General features: G+C 36.6%; 1 protein-coding gene across 1 annotated transcript; it reads right to left on the bottom strand.

Annotated features, from left to right (window-relative positions):
• Positions 1 to 234: 234 nt before the first annotated feature.
• LOC127427717 (condensin complex subunit 2-like) lies at positions 235 to 20,706 on the bottom strand. Its single transcript, XM_051675503.1, has 18 exons — positions 20,575 to 20,706; positions 19,913 to 20,129; positions 18,444 to 18,534; positions 18,269 to 18,358; positions 18,048 to 18,165; positions 17,738 to 17,889; positions 17,421 to 17,610; positions 14,918 to 14,997; positions 13,641 to 13,840; positions 5,704 to 5,849; positions 5,435 to 5,541; positions 4,445 to 4,564; positions 4,159 to 4,266; positions 3,933 to 4,067; positions 3,680 to 3,790; positions 3,195 to 3,271; positions 2,983 to 3,058; positions 235 to 858 (listed from the first exon to the last, which is right to left on the bottom strand). Exons 2-18 carry the CDS (start codon positions 20,122 to 20,124, stop codon positions 799 to 801), a joined length of 2,073 nt encoding a protein of 690 aa, XP_051531463.1. The 5' UTR covers positions 20,125 to 20,129; positions 20,575 to 20,706; the 3' UTR covers positions 235 to 798.
• Positions 20,707 to 21,454: the final 748 nt, after the last annotated feature.

Below are 21,454 nucleotides of genomic sequence, written 5' to 3'. Positions count from 1 at the left end.
ACAGAACTGAAATATACTTCTTAAAAATCTTTGGGTTCAGCAGAGGAAAGTCATACACATCTGGAATGGCATGAGGGTGAATACATGAGAGAATTTTCATTTTTAAGCTTTTAGATCACATTTAATTTTCCTCATGATTTGTGGAGTTTTCTGTCTACTGAAATTTCTCGGAAAGATGTGTTTTTTTCAATATTTTGTCAGCAGAATGACCCAAAGCACTTGAAAAAAAACAGTACAACGCATTTAAAAGACTCGTTGTCATTCCCGTCAAAAATTTTAGTCTACACAAGAACACCAAACATTATATTTTGGTACATACAACTATAAACAATCTAACAATTACTTTTATAACTTTATTTTGAAAATGAGAATGTACATCTAAAAATTATCAAGGTCATAGAACATTTTAAAATTTAAATAAAGCATTTTAAAAAGTAACATTGACAATAGCAATTCATGTTTACTTTTACTGAGGATAGAAAAACAACCACAGTTGCTAAAAGACATTATCAAAACAGGGTAATCTTCTAAAGAAAACAATCTTATTATTCATGCATTTTACCCTGCTGTACAAATGTGTATTTTCATATTATTTGTAAATATGTATTTTCCTGGTACAAGCTTTCAACATCTTTTAGTTACACCGAAAATGTCCGTAGTCGCTCCCAGTACAACATTTTTAACATGATCCTGAAAATTGTTAGGTCTTACACAAGTAATTTACAGCTCATTGAGAAAATATATATATATTTTTTTATACAAATAAGATATTTTTGTAGAAATGATTTGTATCAGTTTTCAGTGGCCTTGTTTTATAATGATATCAGTCATGCCGTCAATCTTGTGCAGCTCCAAGTTCTGTTGATGGAAAGAACAGCTTTTAGATTTACAACAATCAATGCCAAATAAAACAATTGCGTTTATGAGATCAAAAATACATGAAAACAGGTATCTGCCAGTAATCTACAACACATTTGATGCATACTAATGTTAGCTAGGAACAAGTATAAACAGGGTTCCTACAGATGCTTCAAAGTTAAATTCAAGGACTTTTCAAGCACATTTTTAACTGTTTTCAAGGACTTTGCTCAAGACGTCACTAAAACAAATTCTTTAATTGTTAATTTTAAATACAAATATTTTATACATTCAGGTAATGTATTTTTTTTTATAAAACACCACTTATTGCAAGTACAACATATCTCAATGTGCATCTTTAACTACATATTCTCACAGTAACAATTCTTGGTTCATTCATGACGAAATGTGCAATTCTAGTGTGCTATCTTAAAACGCACTTCGCTTTCCAACAAAAAAAAGTGATTAACTGGGTCCGTAAACAATAGTCCATATGACTCATCATGTGCTATGTTCCATGTTTTCTAAAATCACACAACAGATTTATGTGAGGAACTGACCGAAATTGCAAATGGGTCATTCTCAAAAAATTTTGACATTCCAACATAAAAAATATTGAAATTTTCCATTTTTGCCCATAAATGCTGAGGGTAAACTTTTTGTAACATGTTGACATTATTTTTATTCATTAAGGACAAATTGACTGTTGTTCTTTTATTATTTAATTTAGTTTCATGAACGAAGCAAGTTAACACTAATGAGGGTTAAATGGGTTACAACACCAATTTTTGTGTGTGAAAATATTGCTGTTAAAATGGGAATTATAACTTTTTAACATGCTGGAAAAAATCCTACATGCATATTTAAACAGCCTCTGAACTTTGACCTTAAAAATTCTTCTCCACAACTTTTTTTATACACACACACACACACACACACACACACACACACACACACTCACACACACACTCACACACACACTCACACACACACTCACACACACACTCACACACACACTCACACACACACTCACACACACACACACATATATATATAAAGGTTTTAACATTGATAACACCAATGCCATGAAATCAAGGGACAAACATTCTTTTAAAATTATTACAATTATTAATATTGTTTAGCTTTTTTGCACTAATGCTTGTATTAAAAATAAGTTCAAAATAAACTTAAAATGTTATACAAATGGTGTACCAGATGAAGGAAACAAGGAGTTTTTTCAGGCAATTGACAATTTTAAATTATATTTTCAAACAAAAACAGTCAAGCGATGTCATATTATTAAAGGTTAGGTTATAGAATGATAATGTTTTTTTTTTTTTTTTTTTGGCTATTTGAAAGCTTTTCGTGACTAAACAAAGTCAAGGTACATGTTAGTCAACAAATTTGGATTTTGACCCAAATGTTTTCAGAAATAACCTTTTTTGTGAGACACAAAGCTTTCTTCACACAAGGGGGTGCTAGACGGCTCACAAAATGGAATCCTCCATTGATCTGCATTCAAATCTCAGAACGTTTTATCTCATCTAATTTTTTCACTTTGGAGAGTAATTTGTAATTAAAAATTATGGTTGGAAGGATTCATACTTGTTAAATCTGCCACAGCAGTATCTATAAAATATATATTTCTTAAATCCTCCAGTAACAATTGATTCAGATTGGCCCATTCTGAACAGCGCTGCCAAAAGTAACAGGTGCCACGTGACAGCGCCGTCTATGTGCTGACTGCTTCAGTAGTGGTCTGGACCTCTGCCCATATGGTTAAAAAGAACTGGCCCATAAGAGCGATTTGTTTGTCAATTTGACTTTACTGGTCGCGTTTCTTGCTGCACACGATTAACGATTTTCTATAATTCAAGCCATTTTTAAGCACCTCTTGGTAAAACTGGCTATTTTCAAGGGTTTTCCAGGACTTACATTTGAAAAAGCCAAATTCAATTACTTCAAGCACCTTGTACAAACCCTGTATAAACAACACATAACATGCTCATATTAAATCAACATAAAGAGAAAAAAAAAAAAAAAAACTAAATAAACCGTCATCTATAGAGGTTTTGGAAATATCATTATATATAGAAGACACTAAAACTTGAAGAAAGTACCCACTTTCTCATTAGCCAGGTGCAGAAGGGCAACAAAGGCCAAGGGTACTGAGAGATTCGTAGCCATTGTGGAGGGAAGCCTGGAAAAGAGGAAAGAGAAATTAATATAAATGCAGGAAAATTGGCGATCCTTAGACAAGAACAGTGCTGACAGTAGTTCCTCCATGATCAGGGACACTGAAAAGATGCATAGCATAAAGCTTTGAAAAACTGTACCTTTGTACAAGATTTCTGACAGAATGGCTGAATGATTTTTCACTAGGTACTTCTGATGTCTCCTCACTCGCCACCTCCTAAAAATAGTAAAACCAATTAAAAACTTTTAAATCATCCAACCACAACAAGTGTGGAATAACAAAACAATAAAAGGGCAATTAATTCAAAACACAATTTAACAGCCATACTACAAGTGATCTGAATTATCTGAAGGGTAACTTAACTACAAAGAGAAAGTGTGAAAACATTTAGAAAGAGTCTGTAGTATTAGTTTTGAAGGGCCTGGTCAAATCTGTCCATACTACTACTATTGTCATAAAAATACAAGATTTATGAATGGTATGAAAGGGCTAACTATAGGATAGTCAAAAAGATATATATATAAAAAAAAATATCATACAAAATCTGCAAAAACACTCCTTCTGTATATTAGTTGAAGGATTCAGAATTATTAATTAATCTAATGCCCAAAAAAGATGGCAAACCTTGGCTGGGTTTTCCGGACTTTCTGTTAAAAGACTCCACATAGTGGTCTTCAGCTTCTTCATGTCCATCTTTTTGGCCATTTTGGCATAGTTTATCTCAATGGTATTAACCTAGATAAGAGAATAAAAGTAATAGAGTAATACAGTCGTCTCTTCAAACTAATTTTCTGAGGTAGGTAATAAAATAAAACTCACTGCATGATCACTCAGCCCATGTATAGTGTAGTTCCCAACAACTATTCTCTCATCTTACCTTGTGAGGCTCAGGAACAAGACAGTCCTCTCCATATGTAGAGATGCCATCTGTGTCAAGAGAGAAAGGGTTTGGTCTGTCTGTCTGAGAGTCATCAGATCCTGCAAAGCCATCAGCATCCTCACTGTCTCCCTCCTATTCACAGAGAAAGCTACGCATTAACATCCACTTCATCAATGCGTTAAACAGTCTCCTTTACTCCATGTAACACCAGTGTTAAATATACCTGAAGACCAGGACAGAAGTTGGCCGTGTCATTGGCGTTGTTGTAGTCGTACTCTCCTACTTCCTCACCCAGCTCTCCTGATAATCTCTTCTTGCCCTCTGCATTGAGCTAAGTGAGAAAAAAACCATAATGCTCAGCACCATTTGCAACAAGATAGCATTAGAAAAGTAATATTGCTGTAAGATTTGGCACAACTGGTATTCTGAGGTGTACACTGCAATGCAATAGGTTGTTGCAGAATAATAATAATAATAATAATAATAATAATTAAAAAAAACATACTTACTGTGTTGGAGGGTTTGAGGCCGAGTTGTGATAGGTTACTGGGTGGATACTGGAAGTCTGCTGGAAGTGTGGTTTTCTTATTGGTGCTATTTAGAGCAGATTTACTAATAGTAGTTGCTGCCTGGAAACAACAATCATATCATTATGGCATCTGTCAAGTCATCTGTTACTTGCTTTTACAAGCATTTAATTAAAGTTGATGTAGCTTTTCAGTGTTAAAATACTTCTATCCCAGCTTTATATGCAGAGACGATTATAAGTAAGCCATTCATAGGTTAATTTTCTCCAAAAAAAAAAAAAAAAAAAAAAAAGTAAACACTGTATCTCTGTGGCACTATAAAAATTTCTCTGTTTTGAGCGACCTGCTTAGACCAACCCATAACATTACTCAGCCAACGGAGTGAGTTGGGGTGGGACAATCTGACTGTTTGAATAACAGCAGACGAAGGCCGTATTCAGAAAGCATTGTTTATTTTGGCAATTCTGATTGGTGGCACTAGTATCACAGAAATTACAGTACATACTTTAGCTTTAAAGGAATTAAATGTAATTTGCTTAAAAACATTGTTTGGTACACACACACAAAAATACAACATTACAGTACTAAGGCAGTTACATTAGTGATGGTGACAACAGTTCCTGTCACCAGGGTTTCCACACATTGCACTCACAAAGAGCAATTTCTAGCCAATGTTAAAGCTCACTAGAATTTAATTTTATTCACTAGACATTTTCTTTGACTTTTCCATGACTTATTAATTTCACTGAAATTTGCAGGTTTTCCATGTACAATGGAAAAATAAAATGACAAAATGCATTTAACTGAATATAACTACTTAAAACTAAAATTCTGCATGAAATTACAATTGATGCAACTATTTTGTTAATTGAATAATAATTAAACAGTATCAAAAGGCTTTTCTGAAGTCAAACAATCCTAGAAGTGCTTTAGTGTGAACTGCATAGTAAAACTGAGTAAACAGGTACTTACTCTAGTTGTCTTAAAGTAATTCTGGAAGTGGATATCTTCTTTAAAATCAATAACCAGGGGATTCTTTGGTGCCCGCTTCCGGGGTTCTTTGTCTGGTTTGTGATCCTCTACATAAAGATTTTAGAGAAACTGGTAGTGTAAACTACTAAATAGAATTAAAACATGAAAAGCAAGCTAAAAATCAGCAATAAAATAAATACTGTAGTTCTATAGACATCTAATTATAGTTAAGTTATAGTTAAACACTTCTAGACTAAACCAAGAGTTACGTTTATGTCCAGGTTTGAAGAGCCAGTAGCCAGGTCCGACCCAGGTGGCCATGGTCCTGGGACTGAAGTACGAGTACTCTCTGGGCTGATCAGACAACTGCAGACACATGGTGGCAATATCCACCTTGCCAATAGGAATAACACCTCTGAACACAGTGCACACACACACACACAGACCTCACCATGAATAGACATACAAACACATCACAGAAGTAATTTTTCTGCAAATAAAATGGGTTGAAAGGTTGTAATTGTTCAGCATAGGCAGAGACAGAACAAAGCCCAACATGAAATGTTAATTTACAGTCAGGCTTAGAAAGTTAGATGGTCTTCGTTGTCATGCCTAAATGAGTGAAGATATCATTCTAAACAGTATTGAACCATGACTATTAAACCCCAACTATTAATTTTCTTAATAGTTTGGACCAGTGATTTACATTTTTACTTGCCCTGCCAACACAAAAATTTAAGAGAGCTTTTTTTTTTTTACCATCATGGCATTAAAAATGTTTCCCGAATCTACATATTTATGTATACACTGATCAGCCACAACATTAAAACCACCTACCTAATATTGTGTAGGTCCCCCTCGCGCCATCAAAACAGTGCCAACCCGTATCTCAGAATAGCATTCTGAGATACTATTCTTCTCACCACAATTGTACAGAGCTGTTATCTGAGACTTACCGAAGACTTTATCAGTCTGGCCATTCTCTGCTGACCTCTCTCATCAACAAGGTGTTTCCTTCCACAGAAGTGCCGCTCACTGGATGTTTTTGGCACCATTCTGAGTAAACTATAGAGACTGTTGTGTGTGAAAATCCCAGGAGATCAGCAGTTACAGAAATACTCAATCCAGCCCATCTGGCACCAACAATCATCCATGCAATTATCTAATCAGCCAGTCGTGTGTCAGCAGTGCAGTGCATAAAATCATTCAGATATGGGTCAGGAGCTTCAGTTAATGTTCACATCAACCATCAGAATGGGGAAAAAAATTTGATCTCAGTGATTTTGACCATGGCATGATTGTTGGTGCCAGACGGACTGGGTTGAGTATTTCTGTAACTGCTGATCTCCTGGGATTTTCACGCACAACAGTCTCTAGAATTTACTCAGAATGATGCCAAAAACAAAAATCATCCAGTGAGTGGCAGTTCAGCGGACGGAAATGCCTTGTTGTTGAGAGAGGTCAACAGAAAATGGCCAGACTGGTTCAAACTGACAAAGTCTACGGTAACTCAGATAGCCACTCTGTACAACTGTGGTGAGAAGAATATCATCTTAGAATGCTATTCTGAGATGCGGGTTGGCACTGTTTTGAGGGCAGGAGGGGGACCTACACAGTATTAGGCAGGTAGTTTTAACATTGTGGCTGATCGGTGTAATTAATATATATATACACTGCCGTTAAAAAGTTTGGGATCACTTGTGTTTCTCATGATCTTAAAAACCTTTTGATCTGAAGGCATATGCTTAAATGTTTGAAATTAGTTTTGTAGACAAAAATATAATTGTGCCAACATATTAATTTCTTTCATTACAAAACTACAATTTTATAAAAAAAATAAATAAAAAAAGTTTTTGGAAATGGATGACTTGGATTGAATAATAAAGAAAAGCAGCAAATAAGTGCCCAGCATAGATGAGAACTCCTTTAATACTGTTTTAAAAGCATCCCAGTGTGATACCTCAAGAAGTTGGTTGAGAAAATGCCAAGAGTACATTTCTGCAAATTCCAAGCAAAGAGGGGCTACTTTGAAGATGCTAAAATATAACACAGTTTTGATTTATTTTGGATTTTTTTTGTCACAACATAATTCCATTTCTGTTATTGCATAGTTTTGATGACTTCACTATTATTATTATTATTATTATATAAGGCAAATAAGGTCACAGTTATAAATCTGAGGACACTAAACAGCCCTTTCTACTGACTCTGAAAAACACCAAAAGAAAGATGCCCATGGTCCCTGCTCATCTGCATAAACGGGCCTTAGGCATGCTGCATGGAGGCATGAGGTCTGCAGATGTGGCCAGGGCAATAAATTGCAATGTCCGTGCTGCGAGACGCCTAAGACAGCGCTACAGGGAGACAAGAAGGACAGCCGATTGTCCTTGCAGTGGCAGACCACGTGTAACATCACCTGCACAGGATCGGTACATCCGAATATCACACCTGCAGGACAGGTACAGGATGGCAAGAACAACAGCCAAGTTACACCAGGAACACACAATCCCTCCATCAGTGCTCAAACTGTCCACAATAGGCTGAGAGAGGCTGGACTGAGGGGTTGTAGACCTATTGTAAGGCAGGTCCTTACCGGACATCACTGGCAACAATGTCACCTATGGGCACAAACCCACCTTCACTGGACCAGACAGGACTGGCAAAAAGTGCTCTTCACTAACGAGTCATGGTTTTGTCTCACCAGGGGTGATGGTCGGACTCGCATTTATCGTCGAAGGATTGAGCGTTACGCCAAGCGGGATCGAATTGGAGGTGGAGGGTCCGTCATGGTCTGGGGCTGTGTGTCACAGCATCATCGGACTGAGCTTGTTGTCATTGCAGGCAATCTCAACGCTGTGTGTTACAGGGAAGACATCCTCCTCCCTCATGCGGTACCCTTCCTGCAGGCTCATCCTGACATGACCCTCCAGCATGACAATGCCACCAGCCATACTCCACGTTCTGTGCGTGATTTCCTGCAAGACAGGAATGTCAGTGTTCTGCCATGGCCAGCGAAGAGCACGGATCTCAATCCCCTTGAGCACATCTGGGACCTGTTGGATCGGAGGGGGAGGGCTAGGGCCATTCCCCCAGAAATATCCAGGAACTTGCAAGTGCCTTGGTGGAAGAGTGGGGTAACATCTCACAGCAAGAACTGGCAAATCTGATGGTCCATTAGGAGGAGGTGCACTGCAGTCCTTAATGCAGCTGGTGGCCACACCAGATACTGACTGTTACTCATTACCTCGTATCTTGTTTGCTGCAATCAGCTAATGTCACTCAATCTACACCACGCTATCATTCAGGTAGAACTATTCTTTCGACCACTAAAGATAGTTTCACTAATAATCTTCCAGAATTGTCTCACATACTCAGTAAGGCAAAAAGTCTAGAAGAACTTGATGTAATAACAGAAAATATAAATACAGTCTTCTCTAGCACTCTTGATAGTGTCGCCCCCCTTTGATTAAAGAAAATTCAAGAAAAAAAGCCCCACACCATGGTACAATAATCACACTCATGCTCTCAAGAGAGCAGCTTGGAAAATGGAGCCTAAGTGGAAGAATACAAAATTAAAGGTATTTCACGGTGCAAGGAAGTATAGTGTCCGTAGCTACAGACAGGCACTAAGAAGCTGCCAGGTCAGCATATTTTAGCATATTCATAGAAAATAACCACAACAATTCTAGGTGTTTATTCACTACTGTGGCTAAATTGATTAGGAATAAAGCACCTACTGAACCAGATATTCCGTTGCAGCACAAAAGTAATGACTTCATAAATTTCTTTACTGATAAAATTGAAATAATCAGAAATAAAATTGGAACTATGCAATCAACTGTCACAGTACCTCAGAAAACAGTGTCTCATAATTTTCCTCATGATCAACTTCAATCCTTCGCTGTCATAGGTCATGAACTTATAAAAAAAAAATCAAATGCCACAACATGTATGTTAGATCCAAAACCAACTAAGCTCTTAAAAGAGGTATTCCCTGTAATCTCAGAACCTCTTCTTAAAATGTTTAACTCCTCGCTATCCTTAGGACATGTCCCAAGAAACTTTAAAATGGCAGTTTTCAAACCGCTCATTAAGAAGCCACAGCTTGATCCTAGAGAATTGGCTAATTACAGACCGATTTCAAATCTACCATTTATGTCGAAAATACTAGAAAAGGCAGTGTCCTCCCAGCTATGTTCATTTCTATAGAGAAATGATATATAGGAACAATTTCAGTCAGGATTTAGGCCCCATCACAGTACAGAGATAGCACTTTTCAGTTACAAATGACTTCTCTTTTAGTGCTTTTAGATCTTAGCGCTGCCTTCGACACGATAGATCACAACATTCTCTTGAACAGGCTGTAGAATTATGTTTGCATTAGTGGACTTGCATTAGCATGGTTTAGGTCCTATTTATCAGACTGCTACCACTTTGTATGTGTAAACGAGGAATTGTCAAATCAAACAAAATTATGGAGTGCCACAGGGATCAGTTTTAAGGGCCTCTGCTTTTCTCCTTATACATGATTCCCCTGGGAGATATTATCAGGAATCATGGAATAAGTTTCCATTGTTATGCCGATGATACCCATCTTTATATTTCTTCTAAATCCAATGAAAATTCACAATTCTCCAAATTAGCAATCAATGAAATCAAAGATTGGAAGGCCAGAAATTTCCTTCTACTCAATTCCGACAAAACAGAGGTACAAATTATTGGACCAAAAACCTCTAAAAATAAGCCGCTAAAATATAATTTGACTCTCGATTTTTGTACTGTTACGTTGTCTTCTACAGCGAAGAAGTTGGGTGTTATATTTGATACCAATCTGTCCTTTTAAAATCAAATTTCCAATGTTTGTAAAACAGCATTCTTCCACCTCAGAAATATTGCTAAGTTACGACACATGCTCTGTTGCTGATGCCGAAAAACTAATTAATGCGTTCATGACTAGATTATTGTAATGCATTACTGGGAGGATATCCAGCAAGTTCAACAAATAAACTTCAATTGGTTCAAAATGCAGCTGTCAGAGTGCTGACTACAACCAAGAAATATGACCATATTAGCCCCATTTTATCATCGTTACATTGGCAATCTGTTAAATTTCATATTAATTTTAAAATTCTGTTAACTACATACAAAGCTTTGAATGGTCTAGCTCCACAGTACTTAAGTGACCTTCTGACACGCTATATTCCATCACGTTCAATACAGTCACAAAATGCTGGCTTGTTAATAGTACCTAGAATATCAAAATCCACAAAAGATCTTTTTCCTATTTGGTCCTAAACTATGGAATAGTCTCCCTAACACTGCTTGGGACACAGACACACTCACTCAGTTTAAGTCTAGACTAAAGACTCATCTATTAAGCCAGGCATACACCAAAATTATCCAACAACTCACAATTAGGCTGCTTTAGTTAGGTCTGCTAAACCAGAAACATCTATTATGATCTATAACTCTGCATAAAATTGTATGACATCAACGCTAATATTATTCTATTTGTTTCCATATCTCAACCTCGGGATTCAGATCCAGCTCCGTTCCTGCTTGTTGTCAGACTATAGAGGATGAACTGATGCCAACTCCAACTTTAAGACATCGGATACTTCATATGCCACTGCCTGAACCTCGGATTTAAGATGGACCCTACTGAACCTCACTGAAATGACCTGCCGGTTGAACTGCGATGCACCTCATTGATCTCTGCCTGCATCACCTTCATCTATTGATGGACTACACTCTTGAAATGGAATACATAGACTATCATTTAATTGCCAACAAAAGCCTTCATCAGCCAACTAACAAAGGACAATGCATCTATGTGAACTTCTGCAGTTAATCCAGGATGGACTTCGAAGGTATTAGTCATTAATCTTAGTTCATAAAAAATAATCCTTTTTTTTTTTTTTTTTTACAATGGACCTTAACACTTACCTGGTTTACTAATCTTACTTGGTAATTAATACGTTTTACATTTTAATCTGCGCTTCCGCCAGCTCTCTGTAGATGTTTGAATTGACCTAACTTTTGCATGAAGTACTTTCCTCTGTGATAAACAGAGCGGAACTTCTGAATAATCACGTGAACGTGAAGTTCATTCACTTGCATTGGATGAAGCTAAAAATCTAGGATACTTTACTTTTATTTAAATCCTGTTCTGATAAAGAAAGAAGGTCATATACATCTTGGATGGCCTGAGGTTAAGTAAATTATCAGCAAAATTTAAATTTTTGGGTGAACTATTCCTTTAAATAATCACAAGGGAGAATGAAATCCAATCATTTTCATTGATATGCACTTTATATTTATATTTCATATACAATGATACATAGTAGCTTAATAAAAACCATTATTCACCTTCAAATGTTTTTACTAATATATTTTTGTGAATGAACAAGGTGTTCAAAGCTAGTTCACTGACTTATTTTTGAAACCCCAGTTGAACAATGCATAATACAAAATTATTACTGGGACACGTCAGGTTTATTATTAAAATATAATGCTGAATTATCATTATTATTCTGATTATAAGAGGAGTTATACAAAATAAATATATTTCTGTCCTGTTTACTTCACCTTCACCTGGGGCTTTTATTTTGACACCGAAAGTGCTGTCGTATTATTTCTTGTGAAGTTGGAGCTTTTATTGTGACACAGAAAAGGCAATGTGTAATTGGCTGTTTACAATGTCCCGCATTTTCTGAAACTCTGTAATTTCTTCCTTTTCTGTGCCGCATTTGTAGATTTGTATAACTTGTAGCAGTTATTAATGTTTGGAAGTGTGCGAATGCTTGAACCTGCATCATTTTGATTTCACAATGCACGTGAACTGATCTGAGAGTCCCACCATGCACACTGCACACAGATAAGCGCATCACCGGTTTGTTCTGAATTACACACATACCATGTTTATCTGTCTTTAAATCGTAGCCTTTTGTGGATTAAAAATCACATGAATAACTTGCCATTCTGATGTTATTTTGATTAATTGTGCAGCCCTGAAGGATCGTGAAATTAGTTTACTGATGCGCTCTTTATGAAACTTATTGGCCAAATGAAAGCACATTAAAATCATCGCAATATTCACAATATTGGTCAATTTGACATCGTCAGCAAAATTAATCTCGATTATATCGTTAATATTCAATATATCACCCAGCCCTACCCTGCATCTGAACAGCTCTGAAAATTATTAGGCTATGTTCACACAGTCAGTGTTTGGGATTATCAACCACATTTACATGCTGATGTACAGTGCAGTGTGGCTTTAACTTTATAGGACGTGACTAACAACTAGTTGTCCAGTGCGGTTCTGTTCACACATCACAGGTTTACAGAGAATGCGGTTGTGAGACCTGAAAATATGCGGGTGTCAGTTCGATTTTAGAATGCGGTTGTCACACTCGTAAATAACCGTCCTGTGTGTGAACGCAACCGTATTAAGCACTCAAAACATCTCTAAAGGTGAAATAATGGGAGAAATGCACTTTTTTTTTTTTTACTGTGGGAACAATACTTGCACTCTCTCCATTTACGAGTGTGCATGCACGCTAAACAGTGTCTACGCTGCACGGAGAGAGATGATGAGAGAGATGCATAGAGAGAGATGGATTTACAGTCCAATAGAAAAACACTTGATTTCTTGTGATCCAATGTGTGGATTACAAATTTTTTACCAGCATGTTAAAATGAAAAAAATCTGTGAATTTCTCAGACTGTGAGCACTGAATGTGCAGGGATACTCAAAATGTTGTGTAAAACGTGCAATCCCGCTCTGAAATTCATGAAGTGAGGTTTTTTCCTGCAGTTTTCTACATATTTGTAATAGACGCTGCTAAGACACTTGGAAAAAGAGCGAGGACAGTTCTAAAAGAGTCTGCACACTGTTGCGCAATCACACATCTGTGCCTTGGTGCATCCAGTAAATTACGTGCTCACGCGTCTCTGAGGCTTGGTTAAAAGACTATTTTCGCTCCATGTAATTTTTGTGCTCTATCGCCAGTTGTCTGCTTTCACTAACTTCATAAATATAGCACTGGCTTGATCGGGCAAGTGACAGTTCTAGCAACTGGCCCGAATCTCTCTCACACTGGCCCCGGTCCATCAGGCAGCCCTTATTGTCGAGCCCTGAAAACAGAGTCAGTTTGCAAAGCATTACAAATACTTTGGTGCAATACATTTCCTAAGCACTAACCGTCCTCTCTCAGGGCTTTTTGAACAAAATTCTCTTTGTTCCTTATACTCCTCACAGTCTGGCCTGCCTTCATCCACATCTGCATCAAAATGATCCCCAAAGTCTGGACCCTCATCAACATCTGGTTCAATGTCTGCATTGACATCAAATGCATGCTCTCCCTGCTTCATCTTCTCAAGCAGCTGGTTGAGATTTGTGGTCTACATTGAACATTTGTGACAAAAGAGAAGATCAAATGAACAAACATGGTGGGCAGGGTAAACATTGTGCACTATGATATTTATAAATTATATTTAAATGTTACATTCATAATAGAGGTCAACTTAAACGTAATTTAAAAGTGCATAACAGGGGGAAGGGTCAGGACTTATTTTTATATAGAGCTTATATTTAAATACAAGATAAACTCAATCGACAGCATTTGTGGCATTATGTTAATTACCACAAAAAATAATTTCCCCCTTTAATCGTCCATCCTTTTCTTTAAAAAAGCAAAAATTGAAGTTGAGGATTTTGGAGGGGTTAAAAGGCAGAGATTTTAAGCTTTTAATTTTATTAAAGCATTACATTAATCCTTCTGTTAAAACTCATGTATTATTTGAGCTATAAAGTTGCTTAAATCATAATTTTTAGTCGCAATCAGGGTTTGTTGACAGTACATCGTCATGGCAACAAAGTTGTAAAATTTTACACAGAAAATATTAGTAAGTGATTTTATCATGTTAACACGCATATTGATTATGTCTTGTGGCTACACTTTTGTATATCACTGGAACCCAGATTTGTGAGAAAGAAAAAGAAGGGCAAGTCAAAATAAATTTTTGAGGTAATCAATATTATGCCACAAATGCTGTCGATTGAGCTTAATTTGTATTGACCCAGAATATTTCTTTAAAGGTGATGTAAAAAAATGTTTAGCGTTAAAATACTTTCTTTTATCCCAGCTGAATATGCAGAGACAAATATAAGAAAGACATTCATAGATTAATTTTCTCAAAAAACTATAAACACTGTGTCTCTGTGGCGCTATAAATATTCCTGTGTTTGTTTTGAGAAACCTGCTTAGACCCCAGTTGGGGCTGGGACTATCTTGACTGTTTGAACAACAGTAGACAAAGGGCATATTCGGAAAGCTGTTTTGCAATTCCATTTGGTGGCTATTGTCACAGAAATTACATAATTCAGCTTTAAATATTTAAAAAATAAAATCAACATAAACACACTTTACAACATCTTTCAGAAGGAAGAGGCTTTAAATGCCATTAAGAGGGTCTTACCTGCTCAGGAGTCCATCTAGTGAAAGAGAAATCCTCTAAGGATGGACAGATTGGCTTGTCCTCCAATGTCTTCAGACGACCTTGAAGAATCGGAGACATGATTTATTGCACTCATGTATTTAAAAATATTAGTATGGTTGTTAGGGGTGTGCAGCGAAGCCATAATCTGTATTTGTATCTGTTCATATGACAAAACCATCTGTATTCAAATAGAACCGGGTGTGGGCGTGGCTTAAACCGGAAGTGCATCAAAAATAAATGAAATGCCCATTTTTAAACGTTACTCTTACATTTATAGTTTCTATTAATAAAATATGCCTTGTAAATGCCTTTTCATAATAATAGCCTAATAATAATATATTATTATTATTATTATTATTATACAACTATTATTTAAAAACTATTCTTTTATAATAAAAAAAATCTTACCAGATGAAGCTGAATTTGTAGGCTACATTAACTGTGGTTTTTCCTAGTATTTGTGATATTAATATCTGCATGAAACAGAATTTCCATTTGTCTGTGCATGTATAACAACATTATTCTGATGGCAAGAGGTGTCAAGCAAAATGTGAAATGTCAAGCACACATTTTGCAGTGAATAATAAATACAAATTCAAATATTAAAATAAATTAAAATAAAATCAATATAGCTTAAGAACAGGTGAATATCCCGTAAATTTATCAGGAATTTTTATAAGACACCATTATTTAGTTAAATAATAATAATAATATTATTAATAATAATAATATTACATTTATATAGTGCCTTACCAGATGTAGCACAGTTTAAAGAAAAGAAAAAAGAAAAAAAAAGACGGAGCATGTTTCGGTTTCTTTGTTTTACATAAGGAAGAATATTCCTAATAGATGAATACTCTATGGAGCATTTAAACCTTTATAGTGCATTTATATTTAAAAAATTTTTTTTTTTTTTTTGGAATAAAGTCTTAACCAGATAATTTCCTTAATTGCTGATGTGAATATAAATGTGGTCAACTTTAAGAGACGGATAGACAGGCTCCGACATGAAATCATCACTTCAGGTCAGGAATTTAACATCGTGCTCGGGTTTAGGCTATAAATGAATACATGGGAATCAGATGTGAATCATGTGATACATTAACATAGACATTGAAGAAGTGGAAAGTATACTGTATGATGTTGCATCTTAATGTTACACTTGATAAGCTCCAGGGTAGCGTTGCACTAGCTGTGCGTAAGGTCTCACACAAGTTGAGACGTAAAGTTCACACTAAGGGCTTAGTAACTACTAGTTAGTTTGTGTTAGTCAGTGCTTAATTCGGTTGCACCACCTATTCTTAAGGCAAGACTTAACTAGGTCGTAAGCTCTCCATAAAGTAATGCGTAGTCGCATAGTATGACGTTTACCTGTATTGATCCAATAAGCAGCCTTCAAATTAAATACACAAGTGTTAAAAAGCCGTGAATTTCAGTTTGTTCTTGTTATGGTTAATGTTCAAACATTGTTCGCTCACGTAACTGTCAGCTGTAATAAATGATATCCCCACTGAAATACGATACGTAATAAAACAAGATTTCATTAATGGTATATTTATTTTATGTAAATAACAATATTCAATAACAGTATCTAAAATGAATAAGGGGCAATAAATAAATAAATAAATTCTAAAACAACAGGCTGGAAAAATAGACATCTATTCATTTTAATTTCTTATATATTTCGTATACAGTATGTTGAAACTTGACATTGGGTGGCGTACACAGGAAAGTGCACCATTAGATCGGTTTCATATTGAAGTAGTACATTTTTTACATTATGTTTTCTCCCATAAATGTAAACGAGTGACAACATCATATATGTTGAAAGGACTGAAGCCTCCCAACCAAAACATGAGCTCACTGATGTCATTGAGTCTGCTTTTTTATTCCATCCATTACTCCTGGTCGGAGGCTTCCGTAAATATTTAGTTTATACGTAAGGTTATGTTCTACCTAAGTTTAATGGTGCAACACTCACATATTTAGTAGTGCGCAAATTGTGACTTAGTGCCCATTTATGCCACAACTAGGTGAAGTTGTAACTTACGTATAGCTGATGCGCACAATTAACAGAGACTGAAAACAAGACCGCAGCCATCCGATTTGAAATCTCAACGTGCGCATTTTCATTCATAATGTTTACACTTTCTAAATATTGGCTGCACAGATTCAAACGTTCTTTGTAATTTTGTATTTGTTTATTTAAAATGTCACTTTATCCTTGTGCCTCTTGGATAATCAGTCATACGAATATTTTTTATATTATTCGGATGAATTCGTTATTCGTTTTGAAGACATTATTCGTGCCTTTCCGAACAAGGTATTCGCTTCAGGCACATCCCGAATGGTTGTAAAGATATAAGAATCTCAATGCATGCAGAAAACTTTAGACCAGAAAATGGCTGAATATTTATCTTTGAACCCAAGAGTAGACTGACCCATAACTTAGAACTGTGTGAGATGTGGAAAGCCAGTTTACCTGTAAATGGTGAGGCAGGAACGTGCTGAGGAGAGATCTGTACAGGAGGAGGCTGTGACTTCAGCAAGGTCATATGTGAAGGAAAGCGCAGCTCACAGCGACTGTCCTCAATGAACAGCACGGAAAGGAACACTCCTGCTGTACTGTTCTCATCGAAGGAAGCAGCCATGCGCTGGAACATGGGGTCCACCTGCACGGAGGATGTTTAAAGTCTTCCTGTAGGTTTTTATACTTTTTTATACATCACAAATGCATAATGGATCAAATACCATATGTTCACATCGATCACATTTCAGTCACACTCTGGTATTATTCACCTCACACTTCATCTCAGATTCAGAAAGATTGATGTTACTGAGGTTCTGCTCCACTGTCTTCTTTGGAGGTCTTTTCTTAGTAGTCTGCTTTGCAGCCACCTGCTCTCCCTGACTGCCCTCTGCTAGCTCGCCTTCCTCATCACCATTTTGACCTGGAATTATATAAGTTATCCGTATTACTGTGCAGGGTCCTGGGAGGGCATAGCTCATCCACCATGACCACCTAGCTTTCTGAAAAATCCAACCTACACAATGAAGACATCACATAACAAATCAGTACACATGTGACTTGCCTTGGATAATTACTCACTCTCTTTTGGTTTGGTCTCTGAACCCAAGCCTCCCAGAACTCTGTAAGCATCAGCGTGAACTGCATCCACCCTCACCGCATAGATTTTTGTGCTTGCGTCCAGGGTGCCTGCTGCCACCTAAATGAACACACAAACCCAATTATAACACAAAAATATGGTTTTTGATTGTCAGTGTAAACTTTGTGAAGAGATGGTAAACACAAATTCTCTGAGATTATACCTTGAAGTTGAGCTCGGAGTCTTTCTGCTTGAGAATGTCTGCCATGTAATCAATGAGGTGCAAGCCAAATGCATTCTTTGTGGTAATTTTCTGCAGTGAAAAATTGATCATTAGTCCTGTCCAACGGAAAAATGCTGTAAACTGCACCATGTATAAATGTTAAAACTTAACAGACATTTTCAGTGGAGAGCTTGATGCAGGTTGAGTAATGTTCAGATATCTGTGCAGATGACAGTTTTGGAACTGCGGCAGGGGTGGCTGCAGAACTATGTTGGGAACAAAAGATTGGACTCTGTATGTATTGATCTACTTATATTATATGAAATACACTGGTGGCCAAAAATTTGGAATAATGTACAGATTTTGCTGTTTCGGAAGGAAATTTGTACTTTAATTCACCAAAGTGGCATTCAACTGATCAATGTATAGTCAGGACATTACTGATGTAAAAAACAGCACTATCACTATTTGAAAAAAGTCATTTTTGATCAAATATAGACAGGCCACAATTGCAGCAGCCATCACTCCAACACCTTATCCTTGAGTAATCATGCTAAATTGCTAATTTGGTACTAGAAAATCACTTGCCATTATATCAAACACAGCTGAGAGCTATCTGGTTCGTTAAATGAAGCTTAACATTGTCTTTGTGTTTGTTTTTGAGTTGCCACAGTATGCAATATACTGGCATGTCTTAAGGTCAATATTAGGTCAAAAATGGAAAAAAAAGAAACAGCTTTCTCTAGAAACTCATCAGTCAATCATTGTTTTGAGGAATGAAGGCTATACAATGCTTGAAATTGCCAGAAAAATGAAGATTTCATACAAAGGTGTACACTACAGTCTTCAAAGACAAAGGAAAACTGGCTCTAACAAGGACAGAAAGAGATGTGGAAGGCCAGATATACAAATAAACAAGAGGATAAGTACATCAGAGTCTCTAGTTTGAGAAATAGACGCCTCACATGTCCTCAACTGACAGTTTCATTGAATTCTACCTGCTCAACACCAGTTTCATGTACAACAGTAAAGAGAAGACTCAGGGGTACAGGCCTTATGGGAAGAATTGCAAAGAAAAAGCCACTCTTGAAACAGAAAAACAAAAAGAAAAGGTTAGAGTGGGCAAAGAAATGCAGACATCGGACAACAGATAATTGAAAAGAGTATTATGGATCTTAACCCCATTGAGCTTTTGTGGGATCAGCTAGACTGTAAGGTGCGTGAGAAGTGCCCGACAAGACAGCCACATCTATGGCAAGTGCTACAGGAAGTGTGGGGTGAAATGTCACCTGAGTATCTGGACAAACTGACAGCTAGAATGCCAAGGATCTGCAAAGCTGTCATTGCTGCATGTGGAGAATTTTCTGATGAGAACTCTTTGAAGTAGTTTAAGAAGTTCTGATTTTTTTTTTCTTTTCTTTTTTTCAAACTGTAATAGTAATTGTTCACGTTATTAATGTCCAGACTATACATTGTGATCAGTTGCATGTCACTTTGGTGAATAAAAGTACCAAATTTCGTTCCATAATAGAAAAATCTGTACATTATTCCAAACTTTTGGCCGCCAGTGTTTATGCACATAAATGTGTGTACTTCACTTTTATGACTTGTTCGCAGCTGAATGGCCCTGGGGTTTCGACCTACCTGTGGCTACCGGCCTCGTTAATGGAAGAATCGTTCACACCATGAAGGTCAATGACTTTGGACCTGCGTCTTTGTCTTCTCTCCTGCTCATCGTCGTTTCCCTGAATATTGTCCAAGAGAGGTGTGCTAGTGGCCGAAAGAGCCGCTTTGTGTCCCACTACGGGGGAGGACCACTGCCGTTGACAGTATGTCGGGGTGCTGAATGCGCTCATGGCGACTGTAAACCGAAACAATGGATCAATATTGGTTTGTTATACATACACAGACAATATGTTCATGTTTACGAATTGCAGTGAGCGAAATAGTCCATATTACTTCAACTTTAACGGCAAGGCCAGATACTTTGACATGTAAACAACGTCAAGAAACGATTATTTCACTGAATGAGATGATCAAACGAGTAGTTAAAGCGAATGTTTTTTTTTGTTTTTTGTTTTTTAACCAAATAGTGAAAATCATACATCAAAACACTGAGGATTCTTTCTTTTTTTTTCTTTTCTTTTTTTTTTTTTTTTGTTTGACGTACGCAGATTCAGTTTGACAAAACTCATGCTAGCTTGCGGTTAACACGCTTCAGAAAATGCAACAGTTCAAATTATAAACTGTGGCTTTAAAACCTTAAAGATTCTCAGATGAAGCATAAAAACGAAAGTTGAAATTACCAGCTGTAAACTGAGGATTTACACCTAGTATATCTCCGGTAACCGATCCACACCGTTTCTCTCTGTTCTGTTCAGACGTCCATTTGAAAATGAGCGCCGAACGGTTACATACGTCATCAGCGGTTTCATACGTACAGACGTAAAATTCAGATTTTCATTTTTATTTCCTTTATTATAATTTATACATTTGATTATATTCCGTTACCTTTCTTTGATCAGTAAAAAACCATGAATAAATCATTAATTATTGTTACGATCATACTATCAGCATGATGCCTTAAAACTAGGCACTTTAGACGTCAATTTCTTTTCGTTTTATGGGGGTATTTTTGGAATTTGGTAGTGAGTATAAAACAAGTTTAGCCTCCAACTAAGCTCTGTATTTGCGAACAGTAGTGTAGAGGGGTACTCAATTTCGGCCGCACTGTTTTTTATTGTTGTTTTTTTTTTTTAACTATTATTTAATTAAACTGATTTTACGTATTTGTATAGTAATGAGGCGAGTACGCTTAGCATTATATTTTAATACTTTATGGAAACACGTCATTAGCGAGAATAAAATAAAATGTATATGTGGACTATGGGCCAATTTACACTTAGCCACTTCATGCGTTTTTACTGAACGGATTGCTATCAGACTGAAAAAGCTCATTCCATTTACACTTGGTCACATCAGATTGTCTCCGCCAAAACGGATATAAATCCGATCTTCAGATCCAGCGCTTTATGCAAATAAAACAGAGTTCACATCCGTGATTATGCACTTCCTTAACTTTTGAATTTCAGGCAGTGAATTCAAAAGATGTGCTTTATTATTTGATTCCATGTTAATTTGCCCAGCGCTTGTGTGTCTGTGTATGGGCTCGCTGTGTGTTTTCCC

Source organism: Myxocyprinus asiaticus, chromosome 3 (genome assembly GCF_019703515.2).
Source record: "Myxocyprinus asiaticus isolate MX2 ecotype Aquarium Trade chromosome 3, UBuf_Myxa_2, whole genome shotgun sequence".
Classification (NCBI taxonomy): Eukaryota; Metazoa; Chordata; class Actinopteri; order Cypriniformes; family Catostomidae; genus Myxocyprinus; species Myxocyprinus asiaticus.
This window is presented reverse-complemented; position numbering and strand designations above follow the sequence as displayed.